The sequence below is a fragment of the Harpegnathos saltator genome, unplaced genomic scaffold (genome assembly GCF_003227715.2).
Source record: "Harpegnathos saltator strain DR-91 unplaced genomic scaffold, Hsal_v8.6 scaffold19, whole genome shotgun sequence".
Lineage (NCBI taxonomy): Eukaryota > Metazoa > Arthropoda > Insecta > Hymenoptera > Formicidae > Harpegnathos > Harpegnathos saltator.
In genome coordinates this window covers 497,942-522,644 of record NW_020229972.1, presented here as the reverse complement: position 1 = coordinate 522,644, position 24,703 = coordinate 497,942, and the positions used below count along the sequence as shown (strand labels likewise).

The following is a 24,703-nucleotide window of genomic DNA, read 5'->3' as shown; positions in this document are numbered from 1 at the left end:
GAGTGACTTTTTCAAGTTTGGAAACAAAAAGAAGTCGCACGGGGCCAAATCTGGAGAATACGGTGGATGGGGCAGCAGTTCGTAGCCCAATTCGACCAATTTGACCGTGGCGAGGGCGGAGGTGTGAGCCGGTGCGTTGTCATGGTGGAAGAGCACTTTTTTCTTCGCCAAATGGGGCCGTTTTTTCTGCAATTCGGCGTCGAATCGGCCCAATAATTCGGCATAGTACAGCCCTGTGACCGTTTTGCCCTTCTCCAGGTAGTCGATGTAGATCACACCTTGTGAATTCCAGAAAACGGTGGCCATCACCTTTCCGGCCGATAGGACAGTCTTCGCCTTCTTCGGAGCACGTTCGCCGGAAGAAGTCCACTGTTTCGACTGTTCCTTGGTCTCTGGTATGTACCAGTGGATCCATGTTTCGTCGACGGTCACGAAAACGACGCAGAAACTCCTTCGGATTGCGCTTAAACAGCGTCAAACACTGCTCTGAAGTGGTCTCACGATTGCGCTTGTTGTCCGGAGTGAGCAAACGCGGCACCCATCGCGCCGACAGCTTTCTCATGCCCAAAATTTCACGCAGGATATGACCCACGCGGTTTTTTGAGATGCCTACTGTCTCAGCTATCTCGCGCACCTTCAATCGGCAGTCTGCCAATACGAGATCGTGGATTTTTGTCATGTTATCCTCCGTGGTAGCCGTTTTCGGGGCACCTGAGCGTGGCTCATCAAAAACCGACGTGCGACCATGTTGAAACTCGTTAAACCAATTTTTGACGGTCGCCATCGAAGGAGAAGAGTCACCGTACACAGCATCCAAGCGCTCTTTGATTTCGCTGCGCGATTTCCCTTCCAAAAACAAGAATCGAATCACCGACCGATATTGCTCTTTTTCCATTTTTCTAAAATCCGCGGACATGCACGCTTCCACACGCGGTTAAAATAAAACTACGAGTCCGATTCGGCTGAAATTTCGACAGTAGCCGTCTACGAGAATGTACTACACGATAGTAAATTTCTCTTGCGATAGTGGCGCCATCGGGCGGTGAGGCTAAGTACTTATCGGACCGCCCTCGTATACATGACGCAAATTGTAGATGTTCAGTGCTGCTGGTTGGAACACAGTTTGAATGCGTGGATTTGAGCAACTACGTCACCTCACGCATACAGAGAGTGATAAGTTAAATGAGACAAAATTCAAATGTTTTATCCTCTCCACTTACACAGAACGATGTCTATCCGTGTGATGACCGTCGTCATTTATTCGTCCCATGCGGTTCACCACTGCATACAGAGTGAGTGCTCAATGCGTTTCCACGAGAAATCACAAAGCCTTCAACATTGCGGTTCAGCAGAAAAAGCAACTTATTAAGCGCTTTACGCTATGTTGCTAGCAGCTTTACAAAGCAAAGCCGATATAAGTCGATAAATAAATATGTGTCAATATATCATTATTATTAGATCCTACAAAAGCACAGTTGCTATTCAAATAAAACTGATACGTTCGCGGGTATTCGCACAATGAAGTAGTCACTAAGGCAAATGGCTGCGTTCAACAGAAAAAGCAGCTTATTAAACGCTTTACGCTGTGCTGCCAGCAGCTTTACAACTGTTGTAAGATTTTCTGCTGAACGACACTTAGCGGTTAACGCTTTTCCAACATGTTTACTAAGTGGACGCCGTTTCTTCCAGCGAAGTTTCAATATGCTGCACCGATGACATAATTGAACGCGAGACCATAGTGAAAGTTCGATGGCCAAAAGGCTGACCTCTGTGAAGTTGGCCCCACTTTTTCAAAATTTGAAAAAAATTAGCAGAGTTCTGATTGCCCCTCAAAGAGTTCTAGAGTTCTCTATCAATAAAAAAAAGAATTCCGTTGATTAAAGTGATCAAAACACGAAATAAAGTTATGGGGGGCCAACTTCACAATTGCATAAATTTTATAAGACCATAACTTTTTTAACTTAAACTTTAGCGCTTTGATGCTTAAAGAAAATCGACAGATCTCTTCGGGAGGCTACCAGAACTCTCAAGAAATTGACCGATTTTCGAAAAAAAAATTTCTCTTAGAAAATTCGGCATCTGCGATACTTTGATGAGCTACAACTTTTTCATTTCCGCTCGAATCGATTCGAGTCATAAGGAAAACCGATAAAACTCTTCGGGGGGCTACCAGAACTCTCAAGAAATTGACCGATTTCCGAAAAGAATTTTTCTCTTAGAAAATTCGACATCTGCGATACTTTGATGAGCTACAACTTTTTCATTTCTGCTCGAATCGATTCGAGTCATAAGGAAAACCGATAGAACTCTTCGGGGGGCTACCAGAACTCTCAAGAAATTGACCGATTTCCGAAAAAAATGTTTCTCCTAGTTGGACTTACAAGGAACGGTCGAGGGCGTCCCTCACCGATTTGAATGGGCATTGGATATGTTGTAGAGGATCAAAAAATATTAGACACGTATTTTTTTATATGTGCTTATCTCGAGGTTTAGGGGTTGAAATCACCCTTTGAAAGAAACGGATTTTTTCGTTTTTATCAAATATCTTCTAAAATATGAGAGATATGAAAACATAGTAAATGTAAGAGTTTTACAGTATTTCATGCTCTTTGCACCTGTCAATTCAAATTTTTCAATATATCAAATTTACCCTCCCCGTTCCCCCCTCCACTCATTATTTTCGCAAATTTCAAAAATTTTGTAAGAACAAAAATTGAAGAGCATTGATTTCTGAATCCATCCATATATAATAATAGTATGATTCCTCGATCCAATTTTTAGAAAAACAGTACGATGACATCGTGGTAGGCACTGCACTATGCCAGTAGGTAGGTACTGTTACGTGGCGTTCTCTCTCTTCAGTTGTGCTATGCTTAATAACTTTCTGTGCATAATTTATCCTACTGCAAGATGAAAATGAATTAATTGTAATATGCCATGTATTATACAAAAAAAACAGTGAGTACAGATGAATATGCATACGAGGGCGGTCCGATAAGTACTTAGCCTCACCGCCCGATGGCGCCACTATCGCAAGAGAAATTTACTATCGTGTAGTACATTCTCGTAGACGGCTACTGTCGAAATTTCAGCCGAATCGGACTCGTAGTTTTATTTTAACCGCGTGTGGAAGCGTGCATGTCCGCGGATTTTAGAAAAATGGAAAAAGAGCAATATCGGTCGGTGATTCGATTCTTGTTTTTGGAAGGGAAATCGCGCAGCGAAATCAAAGAGCGCTTGGATGCTGTGTACGGTGACTCTTCTCCTTCGATGGCGACCGTCAAAAATTGGTTTAACGAGTTTCAACATGGTCGCACGTCGGTTTTTGATGAGCCACGCTCAGGTGCCCCGAAAACGGCTACCACGGAGGATAACATGACAAAAATCCACGATCTCGTATTGGCAGACTGCCGATTGAAGGTGCGCGAGATAGCTGAGACAGTAGGCATCTCAAAAAACCGCGTGGGTCATATCCTGCGTGAAATTTTGGGCATGAGAAAGCTGTCGGCGCGATGGGTGCCGCGTTTGCTCACTCCGGACAACAAGCGCAATCGTGAGATCACTTCAGAGCAGTGTTTGACGCTGTTTAAGCGCAATCCGAAGGAGTTTCTGCGTCGTTTTCGTGACCGTCGACGAAACATGGATCCACTGGTACATACCAGAGACCAAGGAACAGTCGAAACAGTGGACTTCTTCCGGCGAACGTGCTCCGAAGAAGGCGAAGACTGTCCTATCGGTCGGAAAGGTGATGGCCACCGTTTTCTGGAATTCACAAGGTGTGATCTACATCGACTACCTGGAGAAGGGCAAAACGGTCACAGGGCTGTACTATGCCGAATTATTGGGCCGATTCGACGCCGAATTGCAGAAAAAACGGCCCCATTTGGCGAAGAAAAAAGTGCTCTTCCACCATGACAACGCACCGGCTCACACCTCCGCCCTCGCCACGGTCAAATTGGTCGAATTGGGCTACGAACTGCTGCCCCATCCACCGTATTCTCCAGATTTGGCCCCGTGCGACTTCTTTTTGTTTCCAAACTTGAAAAAGTCACTCGCCGGGCAGAAATTTGAGTCGAATGAAGAGGTCATCGCCGCCACGGAGGCCTACTTTGCAGACCTCGAGAAAACGTATTTTTCAGACGGGTTAAAGAAGTTGGAGCATCGCTGGGTCAAGTGTATCGAGCTAAAAGGAGACTATGTTGAGAAATAAATCGCCACTTTTCCAAAATTTTCGTTTTCTTTTGTAGGCTAAGTACTTATCGGACCACCCTCGTATGTGGCAATAGTAGCAAATGCGTGTGCAGCGTCGCTATTTGTACAGAAATTTCCAATATATATTTGTATATTTCTTGAAATAAGTATATTTATTGTAATGGCAAGTCGACACATGATCAAGACGAATTAAAATAAAGTCGTAATGCATGAAATAAGGAAACATAGATTCTATTACCTCTGCAAGAAAGAGCAAGCGTGCGATGTGAAAATATAACACAGCAATAATAATTTCTAAACAATATATAACGAAGAGCTTAATACTAATTATGGAATAATAATGTAGAGGAACAGGATAGAGAGGAATAATATAATAAATTGTGGAAGAATAATACTGGCAATAATATATTTAACAATATATGTGATAAAGAAACAGTACACAATTTGCATATTGCCCGCGAATAATGAATTTGTATTATTTTTATGGTACATATTCGTTGCAAAGGTGATGATTATGGAAAAAATGTGTCATACACAATGATTTTTTACACCAAGAACAAGTAGTTAGAGTAGAATAGCAGTTTGGCCACAAATATCGCATTTTATGTTTAAATCACTTTGGAAGCAAAATTCAACCGGTGTTTGAAACTCTGTTGGTCTAGTCTGTATATATCCACTTTTAAACCAGGCATATTTAAATAAATTTTGAAGCGACGAGAATTGATGGTACGTTAATGATTGCAATTTCAATATATTATTTCTAGCATGAAGATCAATTGCAAGATTTAATAACATAACAGTATCAGAAAAATGCCTAATAAAATTTTTCTATAATCGGAAGCCGTATACATCTAACGGTTGTATTTTTCCTGTTGCACCGGCTGGAATTGTTAGGAAAACAATATCTGTTGCAAAATCTGTTCTCGTCTCCTCAATTATGTTGGGACAATGTCCAAGAATCTAATAATAATATGGATTGTAGACCAACATTCGGAAAAAATACTTCTTTCAACCAAGTTTTTATATGACTCGATGTTAATTTGCCTGATTTAGAAACCGTAACAAAAATATTGGGTGCTTTGAACATAGTTTCTTTTACTCTAGGACCGAATGTTCCTATTACTTCCTTTAAATTAATAAAAAAAGGCGATAATAGTCTACCATCTGCAGAAATAATCGGCTGTATAGTATAACTGTGTGTGGTTGCTGATGTAGATTGTATTACAGCTTCTATATTTTTTAGACCTTTTTGGGATAAAGTACGACCAGAGTGAAATTCAAGTTGGAATCCACTCTGATCCGAATTATAAACATTGTCTACGCCGTATCGTTCAATATAATATTTTACATTTTCAATAAATGTATTACACTTATCTTCTAAATCTGTTTTCGATAACAATGATTTTTTTGTTACAAATTTTGTTATTTTTCGAGAGACGATATCATATGAAGTTTTGAATCTTTTTACTCACGTTTCGGAAGCTTTGAATTCTACCACATTTTCCTCTTCTTGTGCTCGAGAAGCCCATCGAGCAATGTCAATATCATGAATAATTATTCTATTTTCAAGCGCTTCATTAAAACGGTTTATTATATATGCAGAAATTCTTTTTAATTTTTCATCTCTGCTGCCACCTGCACTGATTTGGTCCTCCCATCGTCGTAATTGTCGCATCGATGTTACTTTTCTGCATCTTCTTTTAACTCCTTCAAGCGATCTTAGTTCTGTTTTACTGCTCTTCCAGTATTCCACAGCTTGCCTTTTGTAATCATTTGATATTCCTGCTTCAACGGAGCTACAAATAACTTCTTCCGGGAGATATTTTTTTCTTTCATTTTCCTCTAATAAATCGATATTTTCCGCTTCTGGAACTTCATATCTATTGTAAAAATCTAAAGTTTCTTCTTCTTCTATTTCAAATTCCTCTTCATTTTCTATTTCTTTTAACAAATATTCAATCTTCCCCTTCACTTCTATTTCTTTTGGAGTTATCGGACTTTGTGCAAAGTTAAGAGCAATGAAAGTTGTATAGAGTAACATTATAACATTCAACGGATTAAATTCATTCTGGAAAATATTAAAATGAAATATTTTTCTCGAACCATGATATATAAAATAATATATAAAATAAAACACACTTTATAATTAATGCAGTGATTTTCTTATGTTAATCCTGATGCCGCTTCTTCTCTTTGTCAAATATATGTAGTGAATCCAGAATAAATTAATGTCGTGAAAACGGAAAGACAGCTCTATATTTACGTATGTAGATATTCTGCAATTGAAATAACATATTTTTTCTTCAAATTAGTAAAAATTTTCTTTGATTATTAATCATTATTATATATAATTTATAATTTAACTCTTGCTCAATTTCGCTCCATTTTTCCGTATATTATCACATTACTGATAACTCGACAAACTATTGCAATTCCAATAATATAAAATAGAGAGTGACAAGATATGTAATAATAAATATAAAATAATAATATCAGTTAGTAATAATAATAAATAATAATAATAAATATAAAATAATAATATCAGTTAGTAATAAATATTGGGTGAGTGCAAAAGTTCGTGCGGAGTTTCAATAGATGGAGTTATAAGCGTCGTAAAATGTTGTCATTAATATTTCCATCTACATATTATATAACGTTGGAAAGGTGACGTCTTCAGCTGTTATTAAAAAAAAAATCATTTGTTTTCATACAAACTGCTTCGAGAAATATCACTTTAAAAATGAGTATCGATAAGGTGCATTTACGGCATGTTATGCTTTACGAGTTTCGGAAGGGAATAAACGTTGCCGCAGTCGTAAAAAACATTCAGGATGTTTACTAGGATGAAGCACCAGCTAAACGAACTGTGGAAAAATGGTTTGCTAAATTTCGGCGCGGAGAATTTAACCTTGAAGACGAGCCACGCTCTGGTCGACCTTCTGACATTGATGACGATGTTTTGCGTACTTTAGTGTTCAATAATCCGCGAATTTCAACAGAAAAAGTTGCTACAGCACTAAACGTTGACCGATCAACCGCTTTTCGGCATTTAAAAAAGATGGGATTCGATTTGAAGCTCGATATATGGGTGCCCCATTTGCTGACCGAAAAGAACAAAATCAAGCGAATTTCTGCAGCCGTTTCTTTATTCGGGCGGCTCAATAACGAGTCGTTTTTGGATCGACTAGTGACGGACGATGAGAAATGGGTCCTCTACAACAATGTTCAGCGCAAACGGACATGGAAACAATCAGGTGAGCATGGTGACGCAATGCCAAAGGCCAGTTTGCATCCGATGAAGGTGATGCTCTCTGTTTGGTGGGATTGCAAGGGCATAATCTATTTCGAGCTTCTCCCCGCTGGCGAAACGATTGATTCGGACAAGTACTGTCGCCAATTAACCAATCTGAATCGAGAAATAAAAGAGAAACGTCCGATTTTGTCAAATCGCAAGGGAGTCGTCTTTCATCACGACAACGCCAGACCACACGTTCCGAAAAAGACGCTGCGCAAACTGAAGAGCCTGAAATGGGATGTCTTAACGCATCCACCGTATTCTCCTGATATCGCACCATCTGACTATCACTTGTTCCGGTCATTACAAAATTATTTAAATGGAAAAAACTTGGACTCTTTGGAGGCCTTAAAAACGGCGTCTCTTCGTTCTTCGAATCTAAACCGCGCAGTTTTTATGATCGAGACATCCGTATGCTGCCAGAACGTTGGGAAAAGATTATAGAAAACGATGGAGAATATATCATTGATTGAATAAAGATTTTTGTTTGCTTAATCACTGTGTGACTTTTACTCACAAACTCCGCACGAACTTTTGCACTCACCCAATACTTATGTATTTAACAAAGAATGTATTAAAAGAAGTTTTAAACACACACATAGAGAGAAAGCAATATGTACTTATAAACTTGCGCTCACAAATGATACGTCGTGAAACGATGGATACTTACTGCGACACTAGCTTGTACTACTGCTTATATATGAAATGTATCTCTACATATTACGGTTACTCATGATTTGCATCGCACAAAGTGGCTGCTTTCCAGCACTTTAAATAGTTCACATAACGGTAACGTCTACGATACTTGATATTCTTCTATTATTAGAACTATGACAAAATCGAAAGTAAACAGGATGGAAAGAAGATATGACAATAATACGACGACACAACACTTTCACGATTGTAGATGTGTATGTGTATATGTGGTGCGTGTGCGTGAAAATAATTACATTATCAATATCATATTAGATATAATTATGCAATCACGTATGATTTCATGAATGCGGCGTTTTTTACGTGTTATAGATTCGATGGAAACGCCGCGTTAATAAACATGATCGCCTATTATTCAAAAGAAATTCGAAGAGGACGTGTTGTGTATATTATCGAGTTGATATTTTGAAAAATTTCAATTGACAGATGCAAAGAGCATCAAATACTGTAAAACTCTTACATTTACTATGTTTTCATATCTCTCATATTTTAGAAGATATTTGATAAAAACTAAAAAATCCGTTTTTTTCAAGGGGTGATTTCAACTCCTAAACTTCGAGATAAGCACATATAAAAAACTACGTGTCTAATATTTTTTGATACAATATATCCAATATATCCAATATATTTTTTGATACATTATATCCTCTACAATATATCCAATGCCCATTAAAATCGGTGAGGGACGCCCCCGACCGTTCCCTTGTTAGAAAATTCGGCGTCTGTGATACTTTGATGAGCTACAACTTTTTCATTTCTGCTCGAATCGATTCAAGTCATAAGGAAAACCGATAGAACTCTTCGGGGGCTACCAAAACTCTCAAGAAATTGACCGATTTTCGAAAAAAATTTTTCTCTTAGAAAATTCGACATCTGTGATACTTTGATGAGCTACAACTTTTGCATTTCTGCTCGAATCGATTCGAGTCATAAGGAAAACCAATAGAACTCTTCGGGAGGCTATCAGAACTGTCGTCTGGACTGCGAAATTACGAAAAAAAATGCAGCTTTTGAGGATTTAGAAAATATCTGAAAACTCGGACTTTATGCATTTATAGTTTCCTTATCTTCGGTTGCAGCCCGGCAATTTATAAGGATATTCGATAGAACTCTTGTGGGGGTTACGAGTACTTCCGTCGGAACGCAAAAATTACGAAAAAAATTCACTTTTATGGAACTTAGAAAATCTCTTCATACCTTTGTCGTACGTATTTTTTCTTCATATGTCTTTTTTTCAAAATAGTTAAAGATTGACTTCTTTTTCTTCTGACAGCTTTTTCTTCAAGATAAATAAAGATTTACATATGTTTTAATTATTGGTTACTTTACCACTCGATGTAGCAAGCGGACCTAAGATTAATAAATTTATAAAGGTGTGAATCGATGTCGAATGAATATAGGAGTCGCTGAAAGTATAAGATATGTTTTTAATTTTATTCCTTTTATTTGAATGAAGTATGCGCAAAAAGTTACTATAATAGTACGTTTAATATAAATTGTATACGTAACAGTAATTGAGCGTTAGCATGTTAATAATAACAGTAATATTAATAGTAATTGTAATAATAGTATGTTCGACATACTATTATCATACACACATCGACGACGCACTCTCGTTCCGCGCAGTATCGTAATATAAGAAGTAGCGTATAAAATTTAAAGTTTACTGAAAATCAAAGACACGCCGCTGCTTCTCATATTATGATACCACGCGGAACGAGAGTGCGTTGCCGATCGTCATTTGTGTTCGAGACGAGAACGACTGAATCGAACGCATTAGTGTCTTCCGCTCAACATGGTACAAAGGAGGACGATCAAGAACAATGTATGACAAGGTAAAATTACTTAGTTATTTAACCAATCAAGATTACCGAACAGTAGATAATGAGGATAAAATATTTCCACCATCTAACGAAATATATAAAATAATTTCTGAGATGTTTGCAGCTACGGGATATTATATTTCTGCAAAGCACATTTATACCATTTTAAAAAATGATAGAAATGGTATACACAGCACCGTGTTACAAGCATTTCAAATAAATACTAAAAGTGTAAACAGTTCTAAAAACACTTCATTAAATGTGTCAGACATAAATAATCCATCCTTAACCGAAAATGGATCCATAAAAATGCTATTAATATCTGAAGAGAAATGGCTATGTATGAAACTAATACATCAGACATATGGACATTACGGACGAAATTATGTAATATTACAACCCGGGAAATGGACGCATGTATTTGCGGAAAAAATATGGCAACAGGTAGCATTACCGTGCGCAATTTCTTTCAAGCGTGCAAAAGTTTTTACAGATATCCATGTAAAATGTTACACAAAATTTACTGGTAGATATAAAGAACACTACCGTGTTCTTTATATCTACCGTGCAAGATGTATATCTACTGTGCAAGATACCCTCCAAGTACACTTGGAGGGTATCTTGCACAGTAATCCTAAGAAAACGAGCGATATCATATTTAAATTCACTGGCTTTCCTTCAAACATTCCACACAAAAAGAAAAGACAATTACGCGGCCCATTGCGTACGGAAATTGCGAGCAAACTGTTAGATAGTAAGGAAAGCGCAAAGGTGCGGCTTAATGAAGAAGCCAATAGACTCATGAAAAGATAGTGTTCCACCAATTTTATACGATACTACAGTATTACGCAAAGCCAAACAAACCGAACTAGAAAAACGTTTAGAATTCAGTAGTACTGACCCAATAAAAAATGTACAAATAGCTAAATATCCACAGTTTCCTCAAACTATTCATAATATCGGAATTGATCTATTTTTTTGTATATATTGGAGCGAAAAGCAACGTTTAATGTACAAGAAATCCCATAAACAAGACATAAATTGCTTCCTTGCGATAGATGCTACTGGAAATATTGGGAAGAAAATACATTTGCCAAATGGTGAAAAATCATCACATATATTTTTATATCAAATCATATGTATTGGGTTGGCAACTAAGTGATTGCGGATTTTAAATAAGAATGAAAATTCAAAATTTTAAATTTGCTTTTTTAAATTTTTTTCAATGCATATATGCGATACATTGAGCTTCTCTGCAATATCACGTGTTGTGCTATGACGATCTGAATCGATAATGGCCTTGATATGGGTCTCATCGACTTCAACTGGACGGCCAGATCGTTGAGCATTTTTCAATGAAAAATCACCAGAACGAAATCTGGCAAACCAATTTTGACACTGCCTTTCTTTCAAGGCTTCATTCCCATATACGGCACATAACTTCTTGCGTGCTTGCGATGCGTTCTTGTCTTTTCGGAAATAATACAATAAAATATGTCTGAAGTGCACGTCTTGCTCTTCCATTTTTAAATTGGGATAAAAGCAAAACTAAAGAACTAATCGATATAATTTTTGTACTAAATGAAAGGTAGAAGTCCAAATAATAAGAAAAAAATATAGGTTAGGTACTTTGAACACGTTAACGAAACAAAAGAAAGTGTAAAATCCATCTGTCGACAAAATCCGCAATCACTTAGTTGCCAACCCAATATTTCGGAGGTTGGTAACTTCCCAGTATTCCAGATGGTATCTACAAAACAAGATGCCTCTATAATAAGTTATTTCTTATCTGAAGTAATTAGGGGGAAACTACCATCCGTGGCTCTCCAATGCCACGGATGGTAGTTTCCGACTTTGGAAAAGCAATTGTAAATGCACTCGCACGTATATTTCTACTGCTTTCATCTAAGCCACTATTTACAAATTTGTTATAATATTATTTATAAACAAAATAGTCATACTATTCTTTCATGTTACATCAGACTAGACATTAGTCATTTTATTTCAAACATTGCTAAGTGGGATTGTTTCAGAGGTAAGCCTATTAAAATCAGGCAATTTTTCCTCAGGTGCTTAGGAAAAGTGTACCAAATAAAGAACTTCAAACAGTTTCAAAATTTCATAAAGTCGGTATTAGCAGTAGTTCTGAGTGAAGAAATTAAGTTAGATGAGAACGACTTATTATTGTAACCTGAAATTCATCTCAGAGATATTAACGATATAATAAAAGGTATGACTATTGAAGAAAATCCGGTCGATAATATGTGTGACTGCGTTAAGGAAATTGATGTTTTTTATGAGGAAATTGGATGGACTAGTTTGACCGAAAAAGTATTCAACGAGGCACAAGAAATTGCACAATCATCAAATAGTGGTAACGTGGTGAATGCTTTTTATAATATCGAAGCTGCGAAAAAAATTAAGAGTCTTATGTCATATGTGCCACTGTGGACAGGCATCATGCGTTCATATTTTGAAAACAATAGAGAAATTGCGCCATTATCATATGTAGAAGCTGAATTTGCAGAAATAAAAGCTCGTGTTTTTAAAAATAAGCTTCCGATGAGAATCGACAAATTTATATTTTCTCATATTGATTACTTAGAAGGTAGACTCAAATTAGCATGCAGTGTATTTAATAAAAAGACAGTTTCCAACATAACAGAAAAAATTGTAAGCGTAGGAAGAATTATTAATATAAACGAAATCAATTCTTCTACAAAGCGCATGATTATTGCGAGTCATTAAATGAAATTGAAAACTGGCGGTTCAAAATAAAAGTAAATAAGACGCAACGAGTTTCTAAAGAAACTCGGAAAAATTATTTGACGCCTTGCCCAGATTGGGATTTTATTGACTCGAAAAAAGTGATTAGCATTCCAATTATGAAAAATGGAAGTTTATATAACGCAACTATACCATAATAAGGAACATATTGTTGTGACAGAAACTTGCGCATTTGATGCTATCTTTCACGTCATCGCAAGTGGCACTGGCATGCGAAGTAATTATAAAGAAAACGTTTGTGACCGTGTATCAAAAAATCTTTTTTTAAATTAGTTATAGATGTTCTCGAGCGTGGACAAATTATTGCCAATGATTACTCCACAAGGGCAAAAATTTTGTGTAGTATATCCCTTTATAAAAAAAAGCTACGGAAATTGTATGCTCGTGGCATTTTTTCTTTAAATGCAAATTCTGATGCTGCGCATCTTGCAGAACATTTATTTAAGGATTTACCAAGTTACACCATATCATACAATTGCTTGAATTGTGGCCATAATTATACACGTATATCTGTAACATGCAACATCAATGTCGACATCATTTTGAAAAATGGTCTAGGAACTATCCAAGAGGCAGTCAATAATATTGCTTTAAATAATACAATAATATGTACAGAATGTAAAAAACATACAAGCCGTATTCTTTCTTGTGGACCGTATTTAATTTTTGACACAAGTATTGTAACCGATATTGAATATTTAAAAGGAATAAATATAGAACGAGTTAATTTTACTTTAGATAATGTTGCGGAGAATATCACAATAGGAAATATAAATTATAGCCTAGCAGGTATTGTGTCATATATTAAGTATGGCAATTATTATAATAACGGGCATTATATTGTTTTTACATACATAGGCCTGACATGGTATAAATATGACGATATGTTGTCGAAAAGGATTACTGTAACGGCAGAAGAGATATGTCCTCATATATTAATTTATGTTAAACATTAATTGACATGCATGTACTTATATATGTACACACGTGTGCGCGAGCGCACACACACATACACACACACACACACATAGTCATAGAGAGTAAGGTAAAGAGCAGAGAAAGAGAGGAAGAGAATACAGTATAAAATCTTACATGTACTTATGTCTAACATACTATTATTACAATTACTATTAATATTACCGTTATTATTAACACGCTAACGCTCAATTACTGTTACATATAAAATTTATATTAAACGTACTATTATAGTAACTTTTTGCGCATATTTCATTTAAATAAAAGAAAAAAAATTAAAAACATATTGTTGTGCTCACTCTCGCACTCACGCTTGCACTCGGGTAAATGAAAACACCCGCGTAACGACTAAGAAGCTTTAATATTTACAGCACAACTCGCTCACGCTTTAAACAAGAATAATTCTCCATTTTAATAATTCTGAATTCTCGCGTCTGTCTTCGATGACAGCTTGCCAGAGACTCTCTCAGTTGTTCTGTTATCTTCGTTGTCAAGGAACTCTCTCATCGATATCGATTCAGCGGCATGAACATCACGGCTTTTTTCCGCACGGGCGCAACACTGCCCTCCCTTTCCATAAATTGTCGTCCCGACAATTTTAAGGGAAAAAAGAAAAGTCGTCTCCCTAATATCCTCTAAAATGTTGCTCCAGGGTACCAAGACGTCTCCTTGTCCTAGTCTTGGTTGCTGCTTCAGACTCTGTGGACATCGTCCTTTCAGGTCCCAACAACCATCTTCCCAAGGACCAAAGAGTCGACTTCCTCTTCATGTTCTTGTAATCCGCTGAATCTAGTCTTCGGACAAGGGGGGGGGTAACATCCATGGACCCAACGTTCTCTTTTTAAGAACACCCCAAGTCCCCACCTCGGCATTTGCCCAATGCCCCACGGAAAAACCACGGTCAAAAACTGTGGGGAAGGTGGTCTTCTTTAAGTGTTTATCTTTAAGAACCATCTAGTCTCTTGCAACGAACTTTACTGTCAACGATATTCTTTCCTGAAAAATAACAAAAAGAGTGCATACCTGACCAGAATAAACTTACATTTAAAGGTTCGCGGATGTAAATGTTCCCTAATCATCTTCCTGACTCTCTTTCTCGGAAAGACGCTAACCTATCCGCATGAATTATCTTTTTCTTATGCTTTGGAGATAATTGAATACAGTACACTACCTCACTCAATTTCTTAATTACTTTATAAGGACCCTCCCAATTCCTTTGAAGTTTAGGAGTTTTTCCTTTTATATGACGAGGATTAAATAACCAAACTTTCTGTCCTATTGAAAAAACAACATCCTTTGCCTTCTTATTGTACGAAGATTTCATCTTTTCTGATTTAATAAACAAAGAGTTACGAGCTGTCTCATGAATTGAATCCAACCTCTTTCTCAGTTTATAAACATAAGACTTCTCAGATGAAAATTGCTCCTCATCAGGAGAAGTTCCTCGTAAAAGATCAAGAGGAATACGAAGATTCCGAGCAAAGTAAAGTTCTGCTGAAATAAATCCCATGGTTTCATGTTTAGAAGAACGATAGGCCAAGAGACACATTGGAATCCAACGATCCCAATCCTTCTGATGAACAGAAATGAATTTTGCCAAATAATCTAAAATTGTTCTATGTTGCCGTTCTACTTGCCCATCTGATTGCGGATGTAAAGCAGTTGTTCTTGTTTTCTTCATTCCCAGTAATTGAGCAAGTTCCTGGAAAAGTTTTGATTCGAAACATTTCCCTTGATCAGTGTGAATTTCTAAGGGAACCCTATGACGAGAAACTATTTGACTAACAAAAACTTCAGCTACCGAAGAAGCTCTAATATTCTTAAGTGGAAACGCCTCTACCCACTTTGAAAAACAATCAACTATGACAAGAAGATACATATTTCCTGAAGAACTATAAGGAAAAGAACTTAATATATCCATTTGCAATCTATCAAACGGAGCACCAACATTGTAATCTGTAAAGGAGATTTCCCTTTATCAGAAGGACCTACCCTAGCAACACAAATTTTACAAGTCCTGCACCAATCTTCTACATCCCTCTTACAAGTAGCCCAATAAAAACCTTGACGAATTCTAGCTAACGTCCTATTCACACCAAAATATCCCCCTGAAGGAGGATCATGAGCCTCTCCCATTATAACATTAATCTTTTCTTTAGGAACAATAATCTGTAAAACATGTTTATTATTTAATGATGGTGACTCCCATCTTTTATAAAGAATTCCTTCTTGAACCAACAAGACATTCCAAAATTCTTGCAAAAGGATCCTTCGAACTCGCCTCCTGCCAAGTTGGACGTCGACCTTGTTCTTTTCCTAGAAGAAAAATAGAGACAACTTCATCTTTCAATTGAACCTCTCTCCAATTCTCCTGCTTTCCTCCTAAAACAATTCGACCAACCATTCCGGTTTTGTTTTCTAATTCTTTGTATTCAATTGCAACCCACTCCGTGGAGTGAGCGTTGAAATCCCCGGCTATTACGACAGGCCGGGGATGGCACTGTCGCGTCACATCCCCGACCTTGTCGAGGATCCCCTTAATATGGGCGAGGTCACCCAGACCGGCTTTATTTCCGCGGTGGGGCAGATACACCCCCATCACGATGATCGGCCCCCAATCAACCGCCACTTAAGAGGTCCCCCTTGCTCTGAGTTTACAGGGGGGGACTGGCCACCATTGCCACGGAGCCGCACCGGTTCCCGAACCAGCATGTGCTGCTGATCGGGATCCAGTGCGGCTCCGTTGTCAACCCCAACTCGGCGGCTAGCTCTTTGATCCTGTTCACCCACAGGTCCTGAGCCCGGAAGTATAATTAAACACTTCCAGATATTTGAACAACTTTCACATGGGTTACCAAGTATTGTAGGTGCAATATATGGTTGCTATATTGCATGTAAAGCACCTCCTAATAATATCAATGATTTTTATAATAGAAAAGTATTTTCCATCGCTGGCTATTACTTTCTCCCATTTCTCAGGTAATTTTCGAATTCCATCTTGAAAAAATGACTCGTCTTTTGAGGCGATCCAAGTTTGGAGCCAATTTTCGATTTCTGCGAAAGAAGTGAACCAGTGATCTGCCAAATCGTGCTGCATCCTTCGGAATAACCAGTAATCAGAAGGAGTAATGTCCGGAGAATACGGCGGGTGCGGTAAAACATCCCATTTGAGGGTTTCCAAATATTTTTTTACGACTTTTGCGATATGAGGCCGAGCGTTGTCATGAAGAAGAATAACTTTATCATGTCTTTGCTCGTATTCAAGCCGTTTTTCTCGCAATGCACGGCTCAAACGAATCAATTGTAGCCGATACCGATCGCCCGTAAAATAGGATCTCCAGGTTTCAGCAGCTCATAGTAAACAACACCCTTTTGGTCCCACCAGATACAGAGCATGATCTTCGAACCATGTACAGGGTGATGCATCAACATACAGCTCAGTACGACGGGTTGCCAGTTGCTAGGAGCGCCAGTAATATCATCAATATTGATAATAGCAGGCATGTCGGTATAGTCACTCGCGTACCTGTGAAACGAAATTGTGCACTAGTCGTCAACGGTTTGGCATAATAAGATTAAAAACATAATATTTATAAAATATTTATAAAATATTATGTTTATTTTGTATTTATGTTGTATATTATGTTGTATTTATATTATGTTGTAATGTTATGTTATAATATTATGTTGTATTTATAAAATATTTATAAATTTATCTCTTACTTCTGTACAACATCGTTTTAGAAAAGTAAAGTTTAATTAAAAAATAAGAAGAATAATATATAATAAAATACTTGAGGCTTTTACGGTGTACAGTGACCGGCAGTGATTCGTTCCGCGACAGAGAGAACTCTATTTCCCCTCTCGCGGAACGCATCATTGTCGGTCATTGTACATACAGCTTTGACTATAAGTATAAAGCATCCCAAAAAATTTATTTAAATTGTGTAACAAAAACATACTATATGAATATATGGAGAACATAATATAGTATACGAGTATATGGAAAAATAATATAATAAAAAAATATAATATAAGAATATGTGGAAAATAATATTTATTTTACAATATTTATTGTGATATAATATAATATTAATATAATATAAATTATAATATAAATATAATATACATAAATATAATATACACATTATATTATAAAATATTAATATAATATTTATTGTAAAGAGATTATATATTTACTATGAGTATATGCATTGATTTCTAGGAAAATACAATGAGTTAGAGATGCTTTATACTTATGACCAAAGCTGTAAATTATATAGTTAGAGTCGCGTTGTTTTTTATTTTAAGTTTTACAATTTGATGTTTCGTGAACATTTAATTCGTATATAACTTCTTTTATTTTTGAATTCGAATTGTTTAATATTGAGATTTGTTTTCTTCTAGGTAAAATCTATTCAACAATTGCACAGATGGCAAGAACATGTAATGCGTGGGGGTTCAAATACAGACAAACTTGTAGTTATTGCTGAATATGTTCTTATAAAATTCCAAGAAGCTGTTAATAGAGGACTTATTATTCATGATATAAATCTGCGAAAATGGGTACTAGAAGCAAAGGAACAAGTGGATATTTCTTCATTTAAAGCAGGAAATTGGTGGATATGGAATTTTAAAAAGGCACATCGTATTACATCACGTAAAATAACTGCATTTAAAACGCGGTCTTCTCATTTAACTGATCTAACTATACGTCAAAACGCTGAGGAATTTGTAAATACAGTAAAACCACATATTAATATAATCGGTGCTGAATCAACTTATAATGCGGACGAAAGTGGCTTTAATTTAGAAATACATGCAGGAAGAACATTAGCTAATGTAGGAGTGAAGACAGTTGGAGCTACTATCCAATCTTTATCTGCTATGACTCATAGCTACACCATTATGCCTATTATATCTGCAGATGGACATCTCCTTTCGCCTTTGTATATAGTATTAAAAGAATCTACTGGTGTTTTTGGACCACAAGTAGAACAAACTCCTTTTAGACCAGTGAATATTTACATTGCGGCTTCAAAATCAGGGAAATTGACAACTGAACATTTCAAAAATTGGTTCCAAGAAGTGTATCTACCAAACACTGGAGAGAAAAGTATACTACTGCTTGATTCATGGACAGGACATTGCCCGAACCAATTGGAAGAACTTGTACCAAAAAGACAAACATGTAAATATTCTAACAATACCAAAAAAACAACTGCTTTTATACAGCCATTAGATGTTTTTGGTTTCAGAATCTGGAAAAATTTTGTTCGAAGCTTTTCTGATAGTGTTATTATAAATAATTATGACATAAATTTACATTTACGTAATAACATAATAAAATTGCAATCTTTAACACACAATCAACTGTCTTCTCCAAGATTTCGAAATTTATTTAGATATAGCTGGTATAAAAGTGGTTATTTATCAACACGGCCTGAAAAATTTCATAATCCAATCGATTATTGTTATTTTAAAGAAGAAAAACGTATACCAAAATGTAGCATTTGTGGTAAAATGGCTTTTATACGTTGTGCATGGTGCAAGCAATATTTTTGTTTTGAACATTTCTTTGAGCAATATCATTATTGTAATAATTATATAGAATAAATAATATTTTACTGTCCTCAATTCCTGTAAAATTTGTATATATTATAATCCATACCAAAATATAAGATATCTTTCACTCGAATATCTATATCGACTACTTAATTAATAAAACCTATATACTGAATGAAGCAAAACACATACACACAAATGTACACTGAATAAATTTATAAATTATATTTTTCATTATTAAATCTGTGTGTGTTCTCCTTTTTTCTTCATATCATTCATTTCCTTATTTGTTCTTTACAATTGAATTTAAAAGATTATCTATATTAAGGTTATATACACTCTCTCTGCGTCCTCCTTATCATGCTGTTCTTCTTCAACTTACTTCTTAACATCAATTTTATTCTTTTCTTAGATTACCTGTTTTTATTCCTTCCTTACCTTTTACAGTCAGTAATTATGAGGGAGAAAGAAATGCCATCGTCAAGCAGCGAACCCATAAGTTTGGTACGCGTAGCATATATATAAGAGCATTTTTAATTTTTTTTTCAATATTGCCTTTTCCAAACATAATGTTATTATATATGGTTGAATTTGTCATAAAATAAGCTTTATTTTGGTTGGACAATTGATTTTAACAATTTGAAAAAAGAGAAGGAGGGGGGGTATTTTATACACAATTTTACATTTTTTAAAAATCTAAATATAGCATAATAAAGTACTTTTAAAACCATAAAACTTTTGTCTAAAACATTTTTTCATATCTTTAATAGTTTCGATAATATTCGCTTAGAAAGACAAAAATCAACTTTGTTCAAGGGGTTGTTTCCATCCTTAAAACCGTTTTTGGGCACCAACGAAAAATTGTTTTGTTATTAGGTATATCTGCTCTACAATTATGCAGAGTTTCAGATTTTTTTGAATTTCCGCGTTGCCGAATGTCCCTTGTAAGTAGCGCTTTACATCATACGAAGATACTAATAATTGGGTCGATTCGTGGATAGCCTCAAAAGATGAAGAGTTTTTCCGACGTGGTATCCGAATGCTGCCAGAAAGATGGGAAAAAGTAGTGGCTAGTAATGGACAATACTTTGAATAAAACGTAATGTACCGTTCTTTCACAATAAATTCCTAATTTTTGACAGAAAACGGCGGAAACTTATTTGTACTCCTAATAATAAATACAGTTTTTAAAAGTTTCTAAACATAATTTTCCTAAAAGTTCTTAAAAGTTCCTAAAAATAAAATATTATAAAAAATAAATGTTTTGCGAAGTCGTTTATTCTTTGTACCTTTTTTTATTATTTTTTTGGGGGTCACGCAGGGGAAATCTTCCTGGATACCCCTGACCCCTTGGGGGGTCGGGGGTTATGCCAGGCTCTTACCGGCTAAAACCGTTGCGAGGTGCCTACCGTTCGGACCGTGGTGGGGGAAGTCAGGGGAAGTACGCCTGTATTTCCTCCCCGACAGTCGTTTATTCTTTGTACTTTATATAATAAACATTAAATTAAAAAATGCCGTAAACAAAATAAAATAAGTTAGTTCGTAGCAAACGAGAAATAAAAAAATTGCATCTTTCTTTCCTAAGAATTTGGTTTCAGTCTTCAATTCTCTTTGTATATGTACTAATAATTCTTTTATGAGATCATTCCGTTCTTTTTGTAATTTAATGTTTTCATCTAATGATTCTTTTAAACGTTTAATTGCTTCTATTCTTTGTTCTTCAATTTCTAATTGCTTTTTCCTCATATTATATAAACTTTTACTTTTATTTTTATTAGTGTTCAAAGTAGATTTATGTGTTGAAGCTCTTGATGAAGATCGTGATAGTGTAGGTGATTCTGATAGCAATAAATTAATATCATCACTTACTGATATTGTTTCAGAAGTATTGTCTGATTCTTCCGTAATATATGTATGTGATATATTAGAAGCTAGTGTTTGTAGTGCTTGTCTGTTTTGTGTATAATCTTTATCTGCTATTGATTCTGCCTGGCTTAAAGTAGAAGTAGAAGTTCCTGGAATATTTATACGTGACTCTAATGTAGCTCCATGGTTAATACGATCTTTAGCAAAAAGGTCTTCAAAAATATCATAATACTCCCAACTGATACGTCCTCGTCCTGTCGTACTTTTCTTATTGTTTTCTTTTATTATCTTATACGATCTTTTCATATTTCTCATTTTTTTATCAAGTATATCTACCATATTTTCATCTGTGTATCCATTCACTTTTAAAACTTGTGCAATTCCCAACCACAATAATTTCTTTTTTATTTTTGGATTTCGAAATTGTTCTTTTCTCTCTTTATATGATTCAAGAAATAGTTTGGTCGATTTATTATTCCACTTAAAATCATCCTGTACTGTTTCTAAAAATAATAATTATTACATAATATTTATTTATAACAAAATTTAAAGAATTTTTAACTTTATAGACATATTATAATGTAACTAAATTTTAACTCACATTTTCTCCATTTTCTTTATTAGGTGTATGTGTCAATCATATCCCAGGCACAAAATCTTTTAAGGACATCCCAGAGACGTCTGAGGACGAAGAAACATCCCGAGGTCATCCTCAGGACCTACTCAGGACATCTCCCGTAGTACGATTCTCTAACTCGTTATTGGAGTTAACGATAGTTTCGTTATCGTTGCGCAGTTTTTGTATATCGTAGAAAAGCTGTGCAACAATAACGAAACTCCAATAACGTTAGAGTTAGAGAATCGCACCACTAGACATCTGTGCTGTTAGAGATATATACAACAAAGAAAAAGTGATGGCGAAGAAGAGGAAAGGCAAAGAGAGAGAAAAGTATATGTGTGTTACTTACCTTCATTTTCATTATTAACAGATACTGATACTGACACATTTTTCGCCAGATATTCACCGACATAAACACGATTTGAGTATACGAGGGTAGTTTGATAAGTCAGTGACTTTTTTAATAAAAGATATTTTTTTCGGCAAATAAGCGTTTTATTTCTCAACGTAGTCTCCTTTTAGCTCGATACATTTAGTCCACCGTTTTTCCAATTTTTTTATTCCTTCCAAATAATAGGTTTTCTCAAGGCCCTCAAAATAGGCGTTTGTTTCAGTGATGACCTCTTCATTCGACCCAAATCTCTTACCGCCCAGCCATTTCTTCAGGTTTGGAAACAGGAAATAGTCGCAGGGGGCTAAATCTGGTGAATATGCTGCATGGGGTAGCAGTTCGTAGCCCAATTTATGGATTTTTGCCATGGTGACTACACACGTGTGCACCCATGCATTGTCCTGATGGAACAGCACTTTTTTCTTCGCCAAATGCGGTCGTTTTTGCTTCAAATCAATATCGAATCTGTCCAAAAGCTCTGAATAATATTCACCGGTGATCGTTTTACCCTTTTCAAGGTAATCGATGTGAATGATACCGCGTGCATCCCAAAAAACTGTGGCCATGACCTTGTTGGCCGACAGACCCACCTTGGCCTTCTTTGGTGCACGTTCACCCGAAGAAACCCACTGTCTTGATTGTTCCTTGGTCTCTGGTGTGGTGTGATGGATCCATGTTTCGTCTACGGTAACGAAACGGCGCAAAAACTCGTTCGGATTACGGCTGAACATCGCCAAACACTCCTTTGAAATGGTCACACGGTTGCGCTTATGGTTGAGTGTGAGCAATCGCGGCACCCATCGCGCGGATAGCTTTTTCATGTCCAAATATTCATGTAAAATGTGATGTACCCGCTCAGTTGAGATGCTACAGCCTCAGCCACTTCACGCACTTTCATTCTCCGATCGTCCAATATCATTCCATAGATTTTATCGACGATTTCTGGCGTGACGACCTCTTTTGGGCGACCTGAACGTTCGGCGTCACTTGTGCTGGTACGACCATAACGGAACTCAGTAAACCACTTCTTAACCATTGAAATTGATGGTGCAGAGTCCCCATAGTATTTATCAAGCTTTGCCTTGGTTTCGGTGATGGTTTTTTTACGCAAAAAATAATGCTTAATCAGCACACGAAATTCACTTTTTTCCATTTTCGTTAAAATTCACGAGGTTGTCTGCTTTCAATGGCTGTCAAACACTAACTAAATGGCGCAGCTTGCCTAAACTTGTACAGTAGTCTATTAATAGATGGCAGTTGACGGGAGCAGTGCTGCATTTAAAGTTACTGCGCGGAAAATTCAAAAAGTCACTGACTTATCAAACTGCCCTCATATTAATATAATCATTATATTAATACTTTTATTGCGAATGAATATTTACCATTTCTCAATCTTGTATGAACTTCGGGTTCCATAATGTAATAATTTATGTTATTATATTCATATTCTGCTTCGTACATTTTAATATCGCAAAGTTAAGATTAAGCGATACTTGAATGGCGATATACGAAACTCGACTATATTTTAACTTATTGCACCAGTGCAGAAGTACAGCTAAAAAGAAAAAATCAAGTGCATATATCAACACGTTGCGCTCACTGAGCGTATTTGGAAACCGCTCAGAAAAATGGCGTCCGCTTACTGAACATGTTGAGGATGCGCTCATTGATCAAGTGCGTTCAGCGAACATTTTGCCAACAGTTGCACAACCGTTGTGTTTTCTGAACGCAGCTATTGTCTGTGACTGGAACATTATTGGCTGCATTCAGCAGACTCAACAGTTGGACAACATTACTAGATTTTCTACTGAATCTCGCTCCTGATTGGTAAATACTTCTGGGTCTATGAAGAATCTAAAAGAATGCTCCAATCACAATAATCACTAAGCGCTCACTGATCACTTTGTTCTGCTGAACGCAGCCATTCTTTTAGATTCTTCATAGACCCAGAAGTATTTGCCAATCAGGAGCGAGAATCACTAGGCCTGTTCGTTTTGTCTGCACTGCTGAACTGGTGCAACAAGTTGAAGTGAGAAAACCCAAGTCTGTCTCACTTTAACTTAATACACCAGTTTAGCAGTGTAGACAAAACGACAGGCTTACTAAGGCCCAGTTCCACAAATTGCTTTAAACGGAGTTTAAATGCCCGTTTTTACCAATACCAATATAATGCCCGTTTTTACCAACCTTGGTTAAACTAATCGGCTAGTTATTCTAACGGAATTGACCAATCGCATTTGTCGTTAATTAGAATTGACAAACATGATTGGTTAATTCCGATGAAATAACTAGCCGGTTAAATCAACCGCAATTGGTAGAAACGAGTATAAGTGCTCACTGATCATTTTGTTCTTCTGAACGCAGCCATTAGTGCATTTCCACCTATCTTCGGAAATGTACCAATCATATCGCAGTATTTTCATCCAGCACGAAAACAAGCGCCATGTGCCGCTGGC

At 36.4% G+C, this 24,703-nt stretch overlaps 1 protein-coding gene across 1 annotated transcript; it reads right to left on the bottom strand.

Annotated features, from left to right (window-relative positions):
• Positions 1 to 4,615: 4,615 nt before the first annotated feature.
• LOC112588324 (uncharacterized) lies at positions 4,616 to 6,274 on the bottom strand. Its single transcript, XM_025297840.1, has 2 exons — positions 5,685 to 6,274; positions 4,616 to 5,595 (listed from the first exon to the last, which is right to left on the bottom strand). Exons 1-2 carry the CDS (start codon positions 6,251 to 6,253, stop codon positions 5,583 to 5,585), a joined length of 582 nt encoding a protein of 193 aa, XP_025153625.1. The 5' UTR covers positions 6,254 to 6,274; the 3' UTR covers positions 4,616 to 5,582.
• Between the last annotated feature and the right edge of the window lie 18,429 nt (positions 6,275 to 24,703).

What these genes read in the sequence shown, in the direction of transcription:
- LOC112588324 (XM_025297840.1), bottom strand. Translation starts at nt 6,253, where the DNA reads ATGTTACTCTATACAACTTTCATTGCTCTTAACTTTGCACAAAGTCCG.